At 45.1% G+C, this 17,724-nt stretch overlaps 1 protein-coding gene across 14 annotated transcripts in view; it reads right to left on the bottom strand.

Annotated features, from left to right (window-relative positions):
• BRSK2 (BR serine/threonine kinase 2) overlaps window positions 1-17,724 on the bottom strand; it is a 441,793-nt gene that overhangs the window by 86,966 nt on the left and 337,103 nt on the right. For all 14 annotated transcript variants that reach the window (XM_005307786.4, XM_005307784.4, XM_008164498.2 and 11 more), the window contains exon 5: window positions 6,364-6,480. In XM_005307786.4, the coding sequence (XP_005307843.1) occupies window positions 6,364-6,480 (117 nt within the window). The remainder of the gene's footprint in view (window positions 1-6,363; window positions 6,481-17,724) is intronic.

Here is a 17,724-nt window from a genome sequence, read left to right as displayed (position 1 = left end):
GGCATAATGCGTCTCCCGGGGCACACCACACTGGGTGCAGGTGCGCCGATGTAGCGCGATAGTGTAGACTTGCCCATAATACTGGACACATTACTGTGAATGCATTCTCTGCTGCCGAGTCATAGCAGCTTTCTATGCAATGTCCACCTGAAAAAGCGCAGGAGGATGTAGCCAATGTGTTAGGACGCGGTTCAGCTGTTTCCAAGAACAAGGGTGGTGAAAAATACATTGTTTTGCCCATGTTAAAAATTTCTGACAGCCTTTTCTATGAAAAGTTCTAGCACTCCCATGGCTTGGAACAGGGACTTGAAATTTGACTGGGGCGTGGCCTTTACATCATGGATGTGCCCGTTGCTTTCTCCAGGAAAATCTGTCCAAATACGGCAAAGTTATAAGCCTTTGAAAAACTGCTCTTTGCATATGCTCAGTAGAGTTCCCATGTGATGCCAGGCAAATCACTTAAACCAAACTTTCCAAAGATGGTCAATAATTGTGTGTTCTTCATTTTTTCTGTGCCTAACTTGAGATCTTGTGGTCTGATTTGCAGAAAGTGATAAGCTGAAACTGAAGTCTTTGGAGCTCTGCTTTGAACATATAAAGTAATATATAATGCTAGCTACTCTGAAAAAGTAAGGTCCTCAGTGTCTAAGATTGGGCGCCCAAAGATAGCAGGTACTTTTGACCTTAATCTCTTTGTGCCTCAATTCCCCATCTGTAAAATGGGGAAAATAAAACTACCTAATCTCACAGGGATGATGTGAAAATAAATTCATGTATGTTTGTGAAGCGCCTAGCTATTATAGTGATGAATGCCATAGAAAAGACCACGAGAAAATAATTGTGTCTTCAGAGATGGGTCTAAATAGTGTGCAGTAAAAATAGCCTGGGGCCACACATTGAACAATGAGATGAAAAAAATATTCCATAGTTGCTCATCAATTGAATAAGATCCTTTCTGTGCATTGAATTAGGCAGAGGCGCTGTGGAAAAAACAGTAGTAATTAAGAACTGGATTTTATGCATAATAGAAGGGGGCTGAGTTAAGGCTGCACAGGCAACCTTAATTCTGGCATTTACTAACATCCGAGTGCTTGACTTCACAACCTTAATAATGTTATTTTAACAAAGCTTTTGTGTATGTAATAGATATATTTATACAGAGAAAGGGTGTGCAGGACATGTGACAGCTTCATCAGAACTAGGACTGGCTCCTGAAAACCAGGATGGGTGGCAACACTAGATTCCTGTCTTGAACTACTGCCTTGCAAGGGGTGTGATCAGGCACCAAAGATAGGTATTGGGGAATCAGGAATCTCTGCTGTGGCCTTATGCAATCAAGCACTACCTTGCTTGCTGCAGATAAAGAGAACACATTCTGTGCCTAAATTCAACTGATAATCATCCCGATTGAGCAGCCATGCTTATTTGATAGATCCAGGGAGTCTGTGGACCTGCAAGGGGTACTGGGAAATGTCTTGCGGGAGAGCTGTGGCAGGAGGCATTGGCTGAGCTGGGGTTTGAAGTGGCTGCTCTTTCTTCCTCCATTATAAAGTGACTGGTGCAAGACTTCTTTTCTCATTCTAAATAAAATTAGAGACAATCATCATCATCATTCTTCCCACAGCCATGCTGCTTTTTGGATTAGGGCAGGGAGTCCCCGTGGAGATAGTTCATTGAGGACCGGTTAACAGGACCATACATTTCTGTACTGACTGCTTCTTCAGGTGTTGGGGTGAGCCACATTTATGTGTCAGCTGCTTTCCCTTAGCTACTGTTCGTTTTGGGCACAGAGATTTGGAGCCAGTCAGCATAGAGACTAACACTGCTCCTGGATTCTCAATCACTCAGCTGCCTGCAGCAATCCCTTTCCATCAGGGACTCAGTTTTTCTGAGCTGGGATAAGAATTGGGAAGGGGGAGGGGAATGATTTCCAGGCTTCTAAAACAGCACAAGAAACAACAGGAAATCAGGAAAGATGATTACAAACTCTCATCAATCATACTTTGACAATGTCTCCTTTTATTCCCTCCATTTTTCAGACTGCCCCTCTAAGATCTTGAGATGGGATAGGGTCCCACAGAATCCCCCAATCTCCTCATATCTTTTCTGAGATTTCTGTAGAAATTATTATAACATATACTACGGTAGCACTTAGAGACCCCAACCAAGATTGCGGCATCATTATTCAAGGCACAATACATACTCACAGCAAGGGACAGTACCTGCCCTATAGAACTCACAAGATAAGTCAGACAAAGGGTGGGAGACAGCAAGTAGTATCATCCCCTTTTATAGATGGGGAACCAGAGCATAGAGAGATTAAGTGACTTGCCCAAGGTCACATAGGAAGTCTGTGGTAGTGCAAGGAATAGAACCCAGATCTCCTGAGTCCCAGTACAGTGCTTTAACCATAAGCCAATCATTCCTCTGAGCTAGGGACAGACAAATGCATTGAGTTACATTTACCATTCAACAATATCACAACACAGCACACAGTGGAGAAATGACTGTTGGAGGGATGAGAGAGCATCTCGGTATTTAATTGCCTGGGTTTTCTTTGCCTGGAAGGGTAAAGACCAGGAAGAGATGAAGAAATCTGAACTAATAAAAGCTGCATCCCACAAGTCCCCAGCTCCATCTGCTGTCTGCTCATAGGCCTCCCCAGCTCTTAGAGGAATACAAAGATTTGCTGTGTTACTTCTGCACTTGAGGGACTGTTTCTCCAGAAGAAGACTTGCCTTGTTGTACAGTTTCTGCAGCAAGTTGTGTTGCCAGTGTCATTATCATCCCTGCAGACCCTAAGCATCGTTCCTCCTCGTCTCAGAGGTCTAGGGACACATGTCGGTTATTCCTCTGCACTGTGCTTGAGGATTTGAGAGATACAGGTTTCCAGTAATGGGGATTTATTACAACTAAGGCCTGACACACAGTCAGTTAGTGACAAATTATGTCAATGAAACAGCGAGTCCACTTCCCTGCTCCTCCTCCATGTCCTCCGACACACATAAACACAATCAGATTGCACTTTTATCATTTCCTTCAGGGACATTTTTATCTGTAGCCATCAGTGCTATAGAAAACAATCTGTGCTGATCTAATGAGTAATTCCCATCAAACAGTAAAACTGAGGCATGGAATACTAAATATCAGCAGCTACATGAAGATAACATTCAGAGCCATGTAACGTTGCCTCTGATGCCAATCGGAGCTTGTCGACCTGAAATGCATCCAAATTATACGTCATACTAGGAAGCTCAACCTGCATCGAATAAGGGTCTGTGACTTCACACTCAAATCCTTATGCCACACCATTAAAAAGTTAGCTTCCCCACATCGATGAATGCCATCTGATCCTCATGCTTCCATTGACTGAAGTACCTGGAGACTCTTTGCATGACTAGCAATGGGAATGTTACTGTTTCATGCCATTATCCATGTTCACAGCACAGACAAAACCCTCTGCAAATTAACTTCTGGATGCCCGAAGAAGCTACTTGTTAAAGCTCAATAACTCAGCCACAATTCAGCCATTTTTTGTATTTTCACAATGGCCGAAAACACCAGCCACAGACTGTGGAGCAAGTGAAGGTAAAACTGTTGCCTTGAAAAGCTCTGATGCTGGTTACTGAACTCTACGAGGGAAGGACAGAAATCTACTGCCTTTCTTTGTGAATATCTGACATGCCATTATATATTCCTTCCTCTCTCCTTTCTTTTATCCCTAAACCAGACACATCACAAGGCACCAGTATCAGCCATGCTGGGCCCCATGCCAGGAGAATTAATGAAGTGGTGTAATAGCTCACATGGAGGCCCAGTGATTGGCGCCGTTCTTAAAATGCATCTGCAAGGCAGGGGATCACAGCGTTGCTGTGTTCTGTTTATTACAGGCATGTCTCTTCCATTCCATTGATTTCTTTATTAGTGCATTTTAAGGCAGCAACATGGGGGTTTGCTCTGCTTGAGGCACTGAGGTTTGAATTCCAGCACTGCTGATGGAAGGAAGGTCTCCCTTCAAGACTAGGCCGGGCTGACAGTGCCATCCACTAACAAGCTCTGGATCCTTGCTGAGTGGTTCCCTAGGAATTTGAAAAGTCCTGGAAGGCAAGGTAAGATTGTTTGTTTGGGTGAGGAAAGAAAGTTTCCTTAGAAGTACATAGAGGTGTTGCAATAACTGAGGTGAGAATTTCATTTCTTACCTGAGAAAGTAGGGTTGAAAGCAGCATTGCTAGCAATAAAATGGAGCCTCACAGTTATTCACCTTTCATCTATGTAGGTATGAATTCAAATCCTGACTTGGGGTACAAGTGTAAAGAACTGGTGGATCTCAATCAATTCATCAACAGGTATTTGTCCGCACCACAAACATCACACAATTATTCACTCCTGGCCTCCTTTGCCCAGGAGAGGTTCAGGACTGGAGAAACAAGGGAAGAATGAGTCAGGCTTGAAATGCAGAGGCAGCATTGTGTGGGGACCCAAGACTGGAATGGAAGAGGTGCTGAATGTTCAGGTTGAGGTGCACAGACACAGTTGCGAGGGGGCTGCAAACTGGAATAGTTGGGGCTGCTGCACATCCAGACTGGCATAGCTGTGAGGGGATGTTAGATTGGAAGATCAGGGACTATTACAGGTCAGGATTGGTGTCAATATGTGTGGGACCCTCAACACTGCAATTGCAGAAGTGCTGAAGGCAAGGAGTGAACAGAACTGTGTGGGAGGAAGACCATGAACTAGACTGCACTATCCATCGCTGAAAACACTGAGCTCATTGTGATGAGAACAAAATTCATACCAAAATACAAAACTTGTGTTGAGTTAAATCCCATATATGGATAATGAAGCTGTAGCCCCTTCATGCTGTTGTTCAGTCTACCACTTGTTTGATGAGAACTCTCTTCAGTTGGAAGTGGCAGCTCATAAGTGACCTTTCATTGGACAGCAAGTGGTCAGGAAAGCAATTCCCTAGTACTATCGGTAGGTGGTGTTAGTGTACAGCAGGTTCCACAAGTGGTGAGCTGGGGTAATCTACAATTGAGTCACTACAAGCACTACCACTTAGAGAGGCCTGAAAAATGGGGGACCTCATTCTTATGTGTTTCAGTGATTTAAGAAGACTATTTAGGGAACCTGGTATTCAGTTTCTCTTTGTAATAATTTTTAGTGTTTATTTTTGGCTGCTTTAGAGACTTGGAACTCCCTAGAAAGTCTGTCATATCTAATGGGTTTACATATGAATTGTAATGGTATAAATTTGATCAGAAATCAGCTGTTCCATTGACAATTAAACCAATGCAAAATATTTTTAAAACCTTCTGTCTCATTTATTGTTTGTATCCTAGATTCTCACCCTATGTGTAAGCATGCAAAACCCAACTACCTTCCACCCTGGTGCTATTTGTGAACAAGCAGTGAAACTGTGGGGAGGATGAAGAAAAAGTGATGAGACTGAGATGTACAACAGACAGTTTGAGCAGGACACAAATTCCCTTACAAATCATTTAAATGTTTTTCTCCCCAGGTATTCTTTTGTAAATCCACTCTTGATAAATGATCACGATTGTTTTATCAATTTTCAGTTCCCCAAGAATGTGATATGGCCAGTGAAAGAAGAAATAGGGCCAACATTTTCAGAAGTGATGTGGATTTTGAGTGTTTCAGTTTTTGTGTCCACCTGAGACATCTTAAAGGAGCCTGATTTTCAGAAAATATTGAGTACTCACCCTCTGAAAACCAGGCCCCTTTAATGCATTCCAAGTTGGACCTCCAAAAATTGAGGCACTCTAAATCATTAGTCAGCTTTGAGAATATTGGTCTAGTCAGGGCCGGCTCCAGGCACCAGCTTAACAAGCAGGTGCTTGGGGCGGCCCAGGGAGGGGGCGGCACCTGCGGCAATTCGGGGCGGCAGGTCCCTCACTCCCTCTAGGAGCAAAGGACCTGCCGCTGAACTGCCGCCGCCGATTGCGGCTTTTTTTTTTTTTTCCAATTGCCGCCGCCGATCACGACTTTTTTTTTTTTTTTTTGCTTGGGGCGGCAGAAATGCTGGAGCCGGCCCTGGGTCTAGTTAACATATCTTATATATAGCTTATGGATTTACTACTGTACTGGGGAAATTCGAGCTTGATATAAGCGACCACAACTGAAATCACTGGGCTGCACAGCATATACATCTATAATCTCCCCCGTACACACATGCACGTACACACGCATGCGTGAAACACCCCACCCCCATCCTACAAATAAAATGTTAGCCCAAAGCTAGATGTGTCCAAGTAAGTCTCTACTTGGGGAGAGCACGTGAGTGGCTGTTCCAAGAGTTCTCTGCCAATCTCTGATTTCTATTATACAGTCTGAGCCACTCACCCACAGCTGGTTTCTAACAAGCTGTCCCCGACCTGCAGTGATGCCATTCCAAAGTCTGCTATCCGGATGTTGTTCTTTTCATCCAGCAGTAGGTTTTCTGGTTTTAAATCCCTGTGGCTGTGGAGAAAGGATTGGAACATGGGTTAAAAAAATTCAGGGCAGCTCCTTCTCCCCAGGATCTGTTTATTTCACTTCACACAAGTTCACTTTTCTCCTCCTGGGGCAGAAGAATACATAGTGTCTGAGATGCAGTCTGTCAGATGCTGCAACCATTAACCAACCATTACTGACCCTCTGAGGGCCTGAACCTGCAATGCCTGAAGAGGTGCTGAACATCTTTCAGCTTCTATGGAAAACAACAGAAATGCAGGGTACTCAGTAGAAGTGGGATCTCAGATGACATTTAAGGCTGGGATATCAGATACCAATTTGTGAGGCAGGAAACAGCAGTATCAACATGTTCTGTGAATGCCAGAAAATTCAGTGACTGATTTTCAGGAAAAGGAAGGCCACTGTATGCATTGCCCAACCCCTCCATAGAGCCTCACTTTAGGAGTTGCTTGCCTAGGTATGTGGCTGTGGGTAATTAGCTGGCATGAGGAATTCCTTTGAGCCCAGAATTCCACAAAACACTGGCTCACAACACTTTTGAAAGCCTCTTTCCCATCTAACATTGACTGCCTTCCTATTTAGCAATAGGGGATGGGCAAGGCGGTGGTGAGCCTTGGACACTGGGTCATGATCCCCAGGTTGGGAACTCCTACCATGGATAAAGGGTATAAATACCTGTCCCTCCTCTTCTCCTTTTCTCCCTTACCCATGCCTGGGGCAGTCATGGACCCACCATCTCCCTTTCATGTTAGCTAGCATAAGCACTTTTAAATAGCTCTTATATAGTGTAGCAGTTAATTTTTAAAAATTTAGACACAAAATTTTGGTCAACATTTGTGAGGTTTTTGTCTGTATTGTCGTTTTTTAAAACTGTTTTTGAGTCACCAATATGGCAGGTGCATCTTAACAACAACAACAAAAGGCAGCATTTATGAGGAGTTCCAGTTGCCCTTCCATGGTCTCTGCTTTGGGTGGTCAGAATATGTCTTTTGGGCCTGTGTGAGAAAAGGTCCAAACCTGAGAACTTAACTCCTCCTGCAGATAAGGGGGGCCCTTTTGATACCCAATCAGAAAATAAATCTGTTGGAACCTGTCAGGCAGGGGCACTGGAAAAATTTGTATAGCGGGGATGCTGAGAGCCATTGAATTAAACTGCAAGCCCTGTATATAATGGAAACCACTTCAAGTCAGGGGGTGCTGCAGCACCCCCCGCACTCCTAGTTCCAGCACCTATGCTGTCAGGGGCTGAAACAAATCAGCATGAGACAAAACCAGTCACGGTCAGCAAGGGTTAAGTGTTTTTTGACAAGAAAGACAATCAGAAACCGAACAATAAAAACCCCAGCTTGAGGGTCAACCCAGTCCTGTGGTTCTTAGGGTGGAACTTAACCTTCTCAAAGGCATTATCTCCCCTTTCCTCCCTTTATTAGACACTCACATAGTCCTGCTCATGAGAACAAGCACATGGGGAGGGGAAGTCGAGCACTTCCTGTTAACCCCTTGTTTAAAAGAACAGGGCAGTGCCCCTAGACTCTATTGCAGAAACATAAAGTTACAATGTTTTGGAAATTACCCCCTTTGTGTTCCTGACCAGGAGTCTAGGGGACATCAATTAGCAACAGCTCCTGAACAATTCAGTTCAGGTTTTATGTAAAAGTCAGTTAGGGTTACCATACGTCCTCTTTTTCCCGGACATGTCCGGCTTTTCGGCACTCAAACCCCCGTCCGGGGGGAATTGCCAAAAAGCCGAACATGTCCGGGAAAATGCCGGCCAGGCACTTCCCCTCCCACGGAGGCTCTGCTCCTCCCCTGACTCTTCCGCTCTGTTTAAGAGCCGAGCTGCCCGAGCGCTATGGGCTTCAGGCAGCCCCCTTGTCTCCGGACCCCAGCCGCCGGCCGGGCACTTCCCCTCCTGGGCTCCGGTGGCGCAGGGTCCGGAGGCATGGGGGCTGCCCGAAGCCGGTAGCGCTCGGGCAGCCCGGCTCTTAAACAGAGCCGAAGAGTCAGGGGAGGAGCAGAGCCTCCGGCCGCGGCGGCTCTGCTCCTCCCCTGACTCTTCGGCTCTGTTTAAGAGCCGAGCGCTACCGGCTTCGGGCAGCCCCCATGCCTCTGGACCCTGCGCCGCTGGAGCCCAGGAGGGGAAGTGCCCGGCTGGGGGCGCAGGGTCCGGAGGCAAGGGGGCTGCCCGAAGCCCAAGCGCTACCGGCTTCACGGTTTGCCGGGCAGCCTCCAGACCCTGCGCCCCCGGCTGGGCGCTTCCCTTCCTGGGGAAGCGCCGGCTGGGGGCGCAGGGTCTGGGGGCTGCCCGGCAAACTGTGAAGCCGGTAGCGCTCGGGCAGCCCTTTCCGCGTGGCTGGGAGTGGGAGGGAGGAGGGGGCGGAGTTAGGGCAGGAAGGGGCGGAGTTGGGGCGGGGCTGGGGCTGGGGAAATGGGCGGGGCCATGGGCCCGTGGAGAGTCCTCTTTTTTTATTTGTTAGATATGGTAACCCTAAAGTCAGTGCTTGCTGCAGTAGTCACTTTGGGAGCATTAGGCAGTTCTGCTCAGACCTCCAGCAAAGTGGGAAACATTCAGTAAAACTGCTAGTTCTTTATCTTAACATCAAGCCTTAAGCCCTCACTTTTAAAATGGCCTAAAGGTTGGCCTCCAGTTTTGCGCCATTTAGATGCCTTACGGTAGGGGCAAATGGGTAATCAGATGCCTGAGTGGTAGCATTTATACCAGTAAATAATTGTATCTGACAAACTGGAGGGCTCTTGGTAAATCAAGCCCTTTGTGTATTAATCAAAGTCTCCTGGTGACCTGGGACACAACAAGTATCAGACATGAAATAAATATTGGGATGAACATATACTTTAGTCTGACACCTTCAGCACACTCTATAGCTCGTGAATGACCAGTGAAAGCTCAGAAAAGAACCTCTGAATCCTGCCATCGAGGACAACAGTCCCTGAGAGATACAAGCTGATCATACATGTGCCAGCTCTGTACTGACCCAATGTGGGGAGGTTCCTGCCCTAACAGTTCAGCATAATGAAGGACACAGAGTATAAGAGGCCTGGGTCTTGTAGTGGGCTATGGAAGTTGGATAATAATGAGGTGGCAGTGCATTATTTGATTACTGTTCTCTAACTGGGATCCAGGATCGATCTCATCTTGCAACTGAGTGCTGAGAAGGTTTCATCCAACAGGGGAGATGGATTAAAGGTTTCCTGTCTCAGCATTAGGGTATGGTGATGAGTGATAACAGTGCTTTGCAAAGTAAGTTGTGGTGATATAATGAAAGGTAACTGGAAAGCTCTCAAAGCTCCAGGCAGACTGTGTCCTTCTGTCTTTTGCAGTAGTTATCCTTGCATCAGTCTCAGAAACTGCTCTCACAGGACTGTTATTAAGGGCTAGTTATATGTAGGGTTGGCAGAACTCCATTTTTCTTTTTGGATAATTAGATTTTTATTTAAAATTTCACAGTTGTGGGAATTATGGGAATATCAGACAATTATGTAATAACTGTAGACTTTGAGATTCAAAAAGAATTTTTTTTATGAACCATTAAAGCAAAAATTGTCAATATCACATGTCAAAATATACAAAGCAAGTATCCTTAAATCAACAAATCATACCTTTTTTTACTATTCATTCCCTAGTCCAGTGGTCCTGAACCTTTCCAGACTACTGTACCCCTTTGGGAGTCCGATTTATCTTGTGTACCCCAAGTTACACCTCACTTAAAAACTACTTGCTTACAAAATCAGACATAAAAATACAAAGTGTCACAGCACACTATTACTGAAAAATTGCTGATTTTCTCATTTTTTCCATATAATTATAAAATAAATCAATTGGAATATAAATATCGTACTTATATTTCAGTGTAAAATATATAAAGCAGTATAAACCAGTCATTGTCTGTATTAAATTTTAGTTTGTACTGATTTCACTAGTGTTTTTTATGTAGCCTGTTGCAAATATCTAGATGAGTTGATGTACTCCCAGGTAGACCTCTATGTACCCCCGAGGGGTACACATCCTCTGGGTTGAGAACCACTGTCCTAGTCCATTTGCGATAAGGCTAATTCAAAAGTCTAGATCGTTGGATTTTCACTCTAAGAAGTTCTCAAGCAGTACTTTTCTCACTTTGCCTACCTGCAAATTTCAGTTATTATTGATGGAAATATTTTTCTGTTGGTTTGTGTGTGTAAGGTGAAATCGATGTTTACTGACATTTACTGATAAAAATCTAATCCTTCCAAGTCTAGTTTTATGCACAGAGGTTGGAGATGCTCCTTTTTGTTAAATTCAGTCTGCTAAATCGCTCATGAAGACAAAGGGCCAATAGCACTGGTAAGAATTCGGTTAGGGTCAGTCTGCCCCCTAATCCCAAACTCTGCTATGCCTCCTTAATTCCAAACCCCTAGAACCTCTCTCTCATAACTGTGTGTCATAGCTCTGGGTTTTGTCATAGCTAGATCAATATATTTCATTTCTGACCTGCATTAAACTCTGCTATTCCAGTCCTCTCTCTCCCCCTTCAGGGGAAGCTATGCCGAAAATATAGATGTTTCATATGTCTGAGTGGAATGATAAATGAAAGAGCTCTACCTGCTGTTGGGTCAGATATGAGCCACGTATGTCCAATATATATAACATGTGCTGCTTATATCTATTGTATATGCTTAAATGAATGAATGTAGTGCTGGTAAAAGACTTGCAGGCTGAAATTCTGTGTTAATCCTAGATTTTTATTTTTTTACGGGAAAACTATTTGCAAAAATGCTTTCAAATATTTTTCCTGTTTTTTTTTTTAATTCAAATTTTAAATTAAATTTAAAAATTTAATTTTAACCAGCTCTACGGTTAATCAAAAATGGGAAAAAACGAAGTGAACGTTTTCTCAATTTCTCTGCTTTAGTCACATTTTTAAATGTTGACATTCAGAATTTCATCAACATTTCAAAATTCAAAAAAATCTGACCAGCTCTCGTTCATTCACAGATGAGATGCACATTCAGCCTTCTCCCACAACTCCCTATCAACACACCTGAACCTGAACCAAAAGGATCACTCTCTAAGGGGCGAAGTTAATCTGTTATTTGTGCCTGTTAGGACCTTGGCCTTTGGCGAAGATGCCAATGACTGACAAATGTGATGGTGATTTCTCTAGGAAGTGTATTGGTATCACCACATTACATTAGCCACTGGAGAGCCTTCATGTGGTTACTACTGTGGGTCCCAATGACCTAGGCCAGATATGAGCTGGTGACTTAAAAACAGAAGACTCAGGAGCATTTCTTAAGCTCGGACTCATACCCATTATGAGTGGTCCCATGATAAACAGTGAAGGAAATTTCAAGAAAATGATGTAGCAGAAGCAACTCATGCAAAAATTCTACCCTCTCCCCATGCCTCATATCTACCAGCCTTCCCAGTTCTATCACTTTTCACAACAGGAAGGAAACACAGTATGAACTCTTAAGTCAGACTCATCCCCAGCCCCCTCACAGTAAGATCTCTCCACAGAACCCTTGATAGCAGGGGAAGGTGAGGAGTGCCATCTATGAAAGAGGGTAACCATGGCTCACTAGCAGCAGATACTCCCTCCCACCTCACTCCCATTGCTACTGGTTCGTCTCCTGCCTTCCCCGGGTTGGAAGCAGTGGAAGGCTAGTGGGGTTATGGGAACTGTAGCACTATTATCCACAACTTGGACTTTATTTTTAAATTAGATCAATCAGAAAAATTAGATGCTTCTGAAATAGCAAAAAAATGACAATAATGTGCCTCTCATTTTCATTAGGGACATGCAGGGGGAAGGGGAAGAAAGAAAGTTACCATGCTCCGCCCCTTCCTCCTCAGGCATGTGAGACCTACTCACTATGGCGGCTTTAGTGAATTTGCCTTGCAGTGGTACCCAATGCATTGCAATGGAGAATTCAGTCCCCTCTTCTGCAGCTGCCCTGATAAAGCCATAGCGGGATGGCCCATGCCACAGCTGGCACTTCGGAAACCATTGGCTGGGACTTCTGGGGATGGGGTAGCGCGAGTGTGAAAGGGGACACTGATTGGCAACAAGATTGTCTCAAACAATCGCTTTGCCCCAGACACCAGGCAAAATAACGTCAAGGGAAATTATTGGCCCTGATTCTCTTCTGTGCCAAGATGCACTCAGAAGTGGAGAGAGGGAGAGAGGGAGGAACTGTCAGGGAGCCATGCATTCACATGCCCCATCCCTGGCCCTGACCTAAGCCTGTTGAGAATTATAGTTGGGGAGCTTTGCTCCCGTCTGTTCATTCCTCATGCAGTTACATTCTTTCCTTCCCTCAATACGCCCCTAAGCCAGAGTGGGCATGGTTGGCATAGGGGTTGGCTCTACCACCTTTATACCAGTTATTATGGTTGTTTAGTAGAAGTCCCACTCAGGGATCAGGGTCCTACTGTGCTGAGCACTGTACACACATATAACAAACAGACAAGCCCTGTCCCAAGTGAGAATTCCCCTCTACCAGGGACAATTCTCAGCTATCCATATGATGTCCCTTTTGTACTGCAGCGTTAAGGGGATAGAACTGAGGCTGAGAATCTGGACCACAATGGCAGGGCTGGAATCGTTGCCACTGGAGACGGGACACCTACTCTGCATTTGCATTCCCCATCCTTGCTATCATCAGCTCCTCTAAATGCTCAGGCTAGAAATGAGAGGGCATGTGGAACAGGGGATGTCTGTTATAATTTGCCGAAGAACCCAGCAGCCTGGATGGCCTAACACATTAATATTCAGCAAGAACTCTCTTGTGCCAAAATGAAACAAAACCCCACCACATGTGATAATTACTTGGCGTTTAATGGAACATTGCCGAATAAATGAACTTAATTTGGTCCCCTTCCAGCTCATCTCTCTGACTCCGTGTCTTACATGACCTGCTTCACCTCTTCGCTCTGCAGGTGAAGTGAGGACTCGTTAACCCTTTTATTGTTCCAGAGGTTGAAATGCCCTAGGGCATTTCTCCACATTGGCTGGAAAGAAAGATTAAAGAAAACCGCCTCTTTGGTGAACAAGCAGGGAAAATTCCCCCCACAGAGTGCTGCATAGGCAGAGAAGGAGAATGAAAGAGAGAGATGCAGCAGCGCATGACAGAAAGCTTGGTATAATCCCATCCAGGATGGCAGTATAATGTCCTGAGCCCCTCAGCCAAGACAGCGGAGTAAGCAGCCTGCTACTAGAGCTTGAATAAGGCAAGACTTTTGGAAGGAGTTTATGTAGATGTGAAAAAGAGAGAGAGTCACTAACCAAGCGATCACAAAGAGGGTACACAGTGTCTGACAGTCTGCAAGGTACTGCTGTAATACACACACACACACACGGTATAAAAAGGGTGCTAAAAAAAATCCTGCAGAGCGAAAGAGGGATGGTGTGAGTGTCCCTGAATTCCAAGAGGGCTCCTGGGGAAATAGTGCACAATTCTAGGGGATGGAGAATAGCAGAAGGATCTGCATTTGCAAACATGCTTCATAGCTCCCCAAGCACTGGCCAGTTCACACTTGCTCTCCAGTCACTGGTCACGCTCACTGATGCTCTCCAGGCAGCTGTCAATCCCTCCATCACTCCCATTTGTGAGGTATCTGTTCTCGTACTCTGAAAATCAACTCATCTGTACTGCAGGCAGCAGCAGCAGCATATGGGTGACACTGGGTTTAATTTACACCTCTTACTGTCACCGGGGGCAGACAGCAGATCTTGGAGGTAAAGACAGATTTGGAATATTGGGCCCAGTGGAGCTATGCCAATTTACACTAGCTGATGAACTGGCCCATTATTTTTAAGTGATTTTGGACATGAAACATTCATATCGGTTTCTATGACAACTCCGTTTAGTTCCCAGATTTCTAACCCAAGATACCCTTTAATTGGAGAAATTGCAGGCCATTTCTAGTACACAAAATCTTAGCCTCTTTGCAAATGTTTTTCCCACTGACCCCAAACCCCAATGAAGTTAGACCACAGAATAACTGTCCAATAATATGCCAGTAAAAAGTGCCTAGTATGCTGTTGAGGCTATATGAATAATTTATTAAATAATAATTAATAATAATGAGAAACATCATTTTTTATTTACATGAGCACCAAAAACCTTTTCATCTCATTTTCCATTGCTCCTGGAAATTTAATAATGACTCAACAGCTACTGTAAATTTGAGGTTTGTATGTGTACCTATGTTTCTATACACAGAAAAATCTTTGGTTTCTGTTAATTAAGCTTGCTCTGTTCTACTTTACTAACAATTTCAAGCTCTGTAAAATTAGTAGATACAGTTAAGGTCAGAAATAAAAGGATAAAACTTTTAACATATATTCATAGATTTTTTTAAGGCCAGAATCAACCATTAAACCAGGGGTCGGCAACGTTCGGCACGCGGCTCGCCAGGGTAAGCACTCTGGCGGGCCGGGCCAGTTTTATTTACCTGCTAACGTGGCAGGTTCGGCCGATCACGGGCCTCATTGGCCGCGGTTCGCCATCCCGGGCCAATGGGGGCGGCGAGAAGCGGCGCAGGCCAGCGATGTGCTGGCCGCGGCTTCTCGCCACCCCCGTTGGCCCGGGATGGCGAACTGCGGCCAGTGGGAGCCGCGATCGGACGAACCTGCCACGTCAGCAGGTAAATAAAACTGGTCCGGCCCGCCAGGGTGCTTACCCTGGCGAGCCGCGTGCTGAACGTGGCCGACCCCTGCATTAAACCATCTAGTCTGACCTCACCCAATTCTGCTTGTAATAAGTAGATGTGCATGACATTGTTGCATTCAGGGCAGTTTTTTCAAGAAGGAAACATGTTAAAAGTTGTTCTCTTTTCTTCAAAGAAGTAAAAGAAAGCATCTCTTCAAAGTTGTAAGTATGCCTACATTTAACATGTCTCCTCCTTGTATTTATGCTGAAGTGCAGTGAGGTAGATCACCCACCCTGCCCAGACAGGGTTAAGGAGCAATCAGCACCAACCTGCTGCATCTCTGTGGTATGTCAGGCCTGGATGTGAGCCCTTAAAAGGGAGAACTCAGTGCAGTAGTGGGGGCATGCTGAAGCAAACAAAGGGCTCAGAGCTTCCAGACTGGGGGCCCTGTGGCACTAACTGACCTACGGCTTGTGAACGCCACCTACCCAAGCCCTCTGAGGAAGAAGATGACCAGGCTGGTTTTCTTTGTTGAAATCCCCCCTCCCCATGCTATGATTAAACTCTAACCTTTTCTCACACTGAGGAGTGGGAACTGAGACTGTCTGCGAGGCCTGACTTGGCTCGGGCTGGGATGCGCCGTGCGTGGCGGAGGGTCTCGTACCTTCCCGGGGAGGCTGTGTTATATTTCTTTTCGTTTAATTTTTTATGGAAAACACATAGGTCAGCTGTAGGCAGGGGGGCACTGAAGACGTTGTGCCTAGGGGCGCGTAAGGTGTAAATTCAGCCCTGCTTGTGTGTTAACAAAGAGTTGTATGAGGAAGGCAGTAATAGGGATGAGCTGATCCATTTTATATTGCTGTCACTCAAGAAATGGAAGTGTGGTTGTTGACCTTAACTGTGTATTTGTAGCTTTTCAGCCTGTGAGGAAAATGGTATTAAAGTAAAACAGAGAAACCTTAACTAACATTAAACAAAGTTTTTTCTGTGTGAATTTCCCTAGTTTGTAAAGAAACTGTGCAAACTGGAACTGAAATGTGAAATGCAATTAATATAGGGCCTGACAAAGAATCATGATAATGTACTGAACACAAAGGCTGCAGTGCGAGTCTGACTATCGAGAAATGTCGGTATTAGATTACAAGCGGACACAGCAACTGAGCAAATCTGTTGTCATGTGTGAAACACATAGGACACTACCTAGCAAAGAACCGTCATCATTGGTTGACGTGGTGTTTTCATGTGCCAATGTTGAAGTCAATGTCAACATTTAAGTAAATAATGCCGCTGGAATTTGACAGATTTGCTGGCATGTACACACATAGGTTGCTGCTGAGTAAATAACGTCATCATATTGTTAATGCTGCACTTGGTGAATCTGCTGCCACGGACAGACAGACTGCTGCAGAGCAAACAATGTTGCCATATCATTCACACTGCATTTTCAAACTGGCACAGCTCAAATCAATTATGAAACAAAATCATTTTTTCTGAGACATTCCAACATGGAAAAAATATAAATATGGTATTTGTGAAAAGGGCAGCTATCCACATCCAAAGTTTAATGTAGAATCTCCATGTGTACTCTTTGCAAAAGGGTTCTGGAAAAGAGTGAGGCATTAGGGACTCAATTTAAAAATCCATCTGTTTTTATTTCCAAAATATATTTAAATATGCGACTCCTCTACAAGTCACAAAGTACACAGAAAATTAAAAGCCTCCCTACAGTCTATTTTGTATGTGTGCAGCAGATATTCCCATTCTTTCACCCATTAAACACAATTCTCTATGCAACATGAACATTGGCTTACCTATTACATTATTATATGTAGATGCATGCATACTATACCGTCATATATTCTCTATTCATATGTGTGTGTGTACGCGCATATATGGAGTGAAAGCACATATAAAATGCTCCACAGCGTGGTGTGGCATAAACATTTTAGCAGCATGAGTGTTAGAGATGTCTCCTTCCTTCACGAGCTCTGAGTAAGGCTGTGATTCTTTCACAGAGGTCGCGGAAGTCACGGATTCCATGACTTTCCGCAACCTCCATGACTTCCGCAGCAGCTGGTGCGGCTGATTTCAGGGCCGCCTGAGCAGCTGGCCCCAGGATCAAGTGCTTGGGCACCCCACGGCCAGTCACACCAGCCACTGTTGGAGCGACCCGGGGCCAGCTGCTTTGGTGGTCCCCAGCGCCAGCCGCACTGGCTGCTGCTTGGGAGGCCCCAGGCAGCTGGTTCCGGGGACCATGCAAGCTGCGGCTGGTGCAGCTGGTCCCGGCAACTGCCCGAGCAGCAGCAGTCCCAGAGCAGCTGGAGAAATGGCCCCAGGGGTGCCTGGAGGCTGTCTGGAGAGCGGTCCCTGGGAGCAGCGGCTGGGGGGCAGACAACCACCTGCACTGGAGCAAGCCCTCCTCCTCCCAGCAGGGGCCCCCTAGAGCAGCGGGGTCCCAGAAGTAGAGATTTAGTCAGGGGTATTTTTGGTAAAAAGTCATGGACAGGTCATGGGCCATGAATTTTTATTTATTGCCCATGGCCTGTGCATGACTTTTACCAAAAATATCCGTGACTAAATCTTAGCCTTAGTTATGA

This window comes from Chrysemys picta, chromosome 4 (genome assembly GCF_011386835.1).
Source record: "Chrysemys picta bellii isolate R12L10 chromosome 4, ASM1138683v2, whole genome shotgun sequence".
Taxonomy (NCBI): Eukaryota; Metazoa; Chordata; order Testudines; family Emydidae; genus Chrysemys; species Chrysemys picta.
This window is presented reverse-complemented; position numbering and strand designations above follow the sequence as displayed.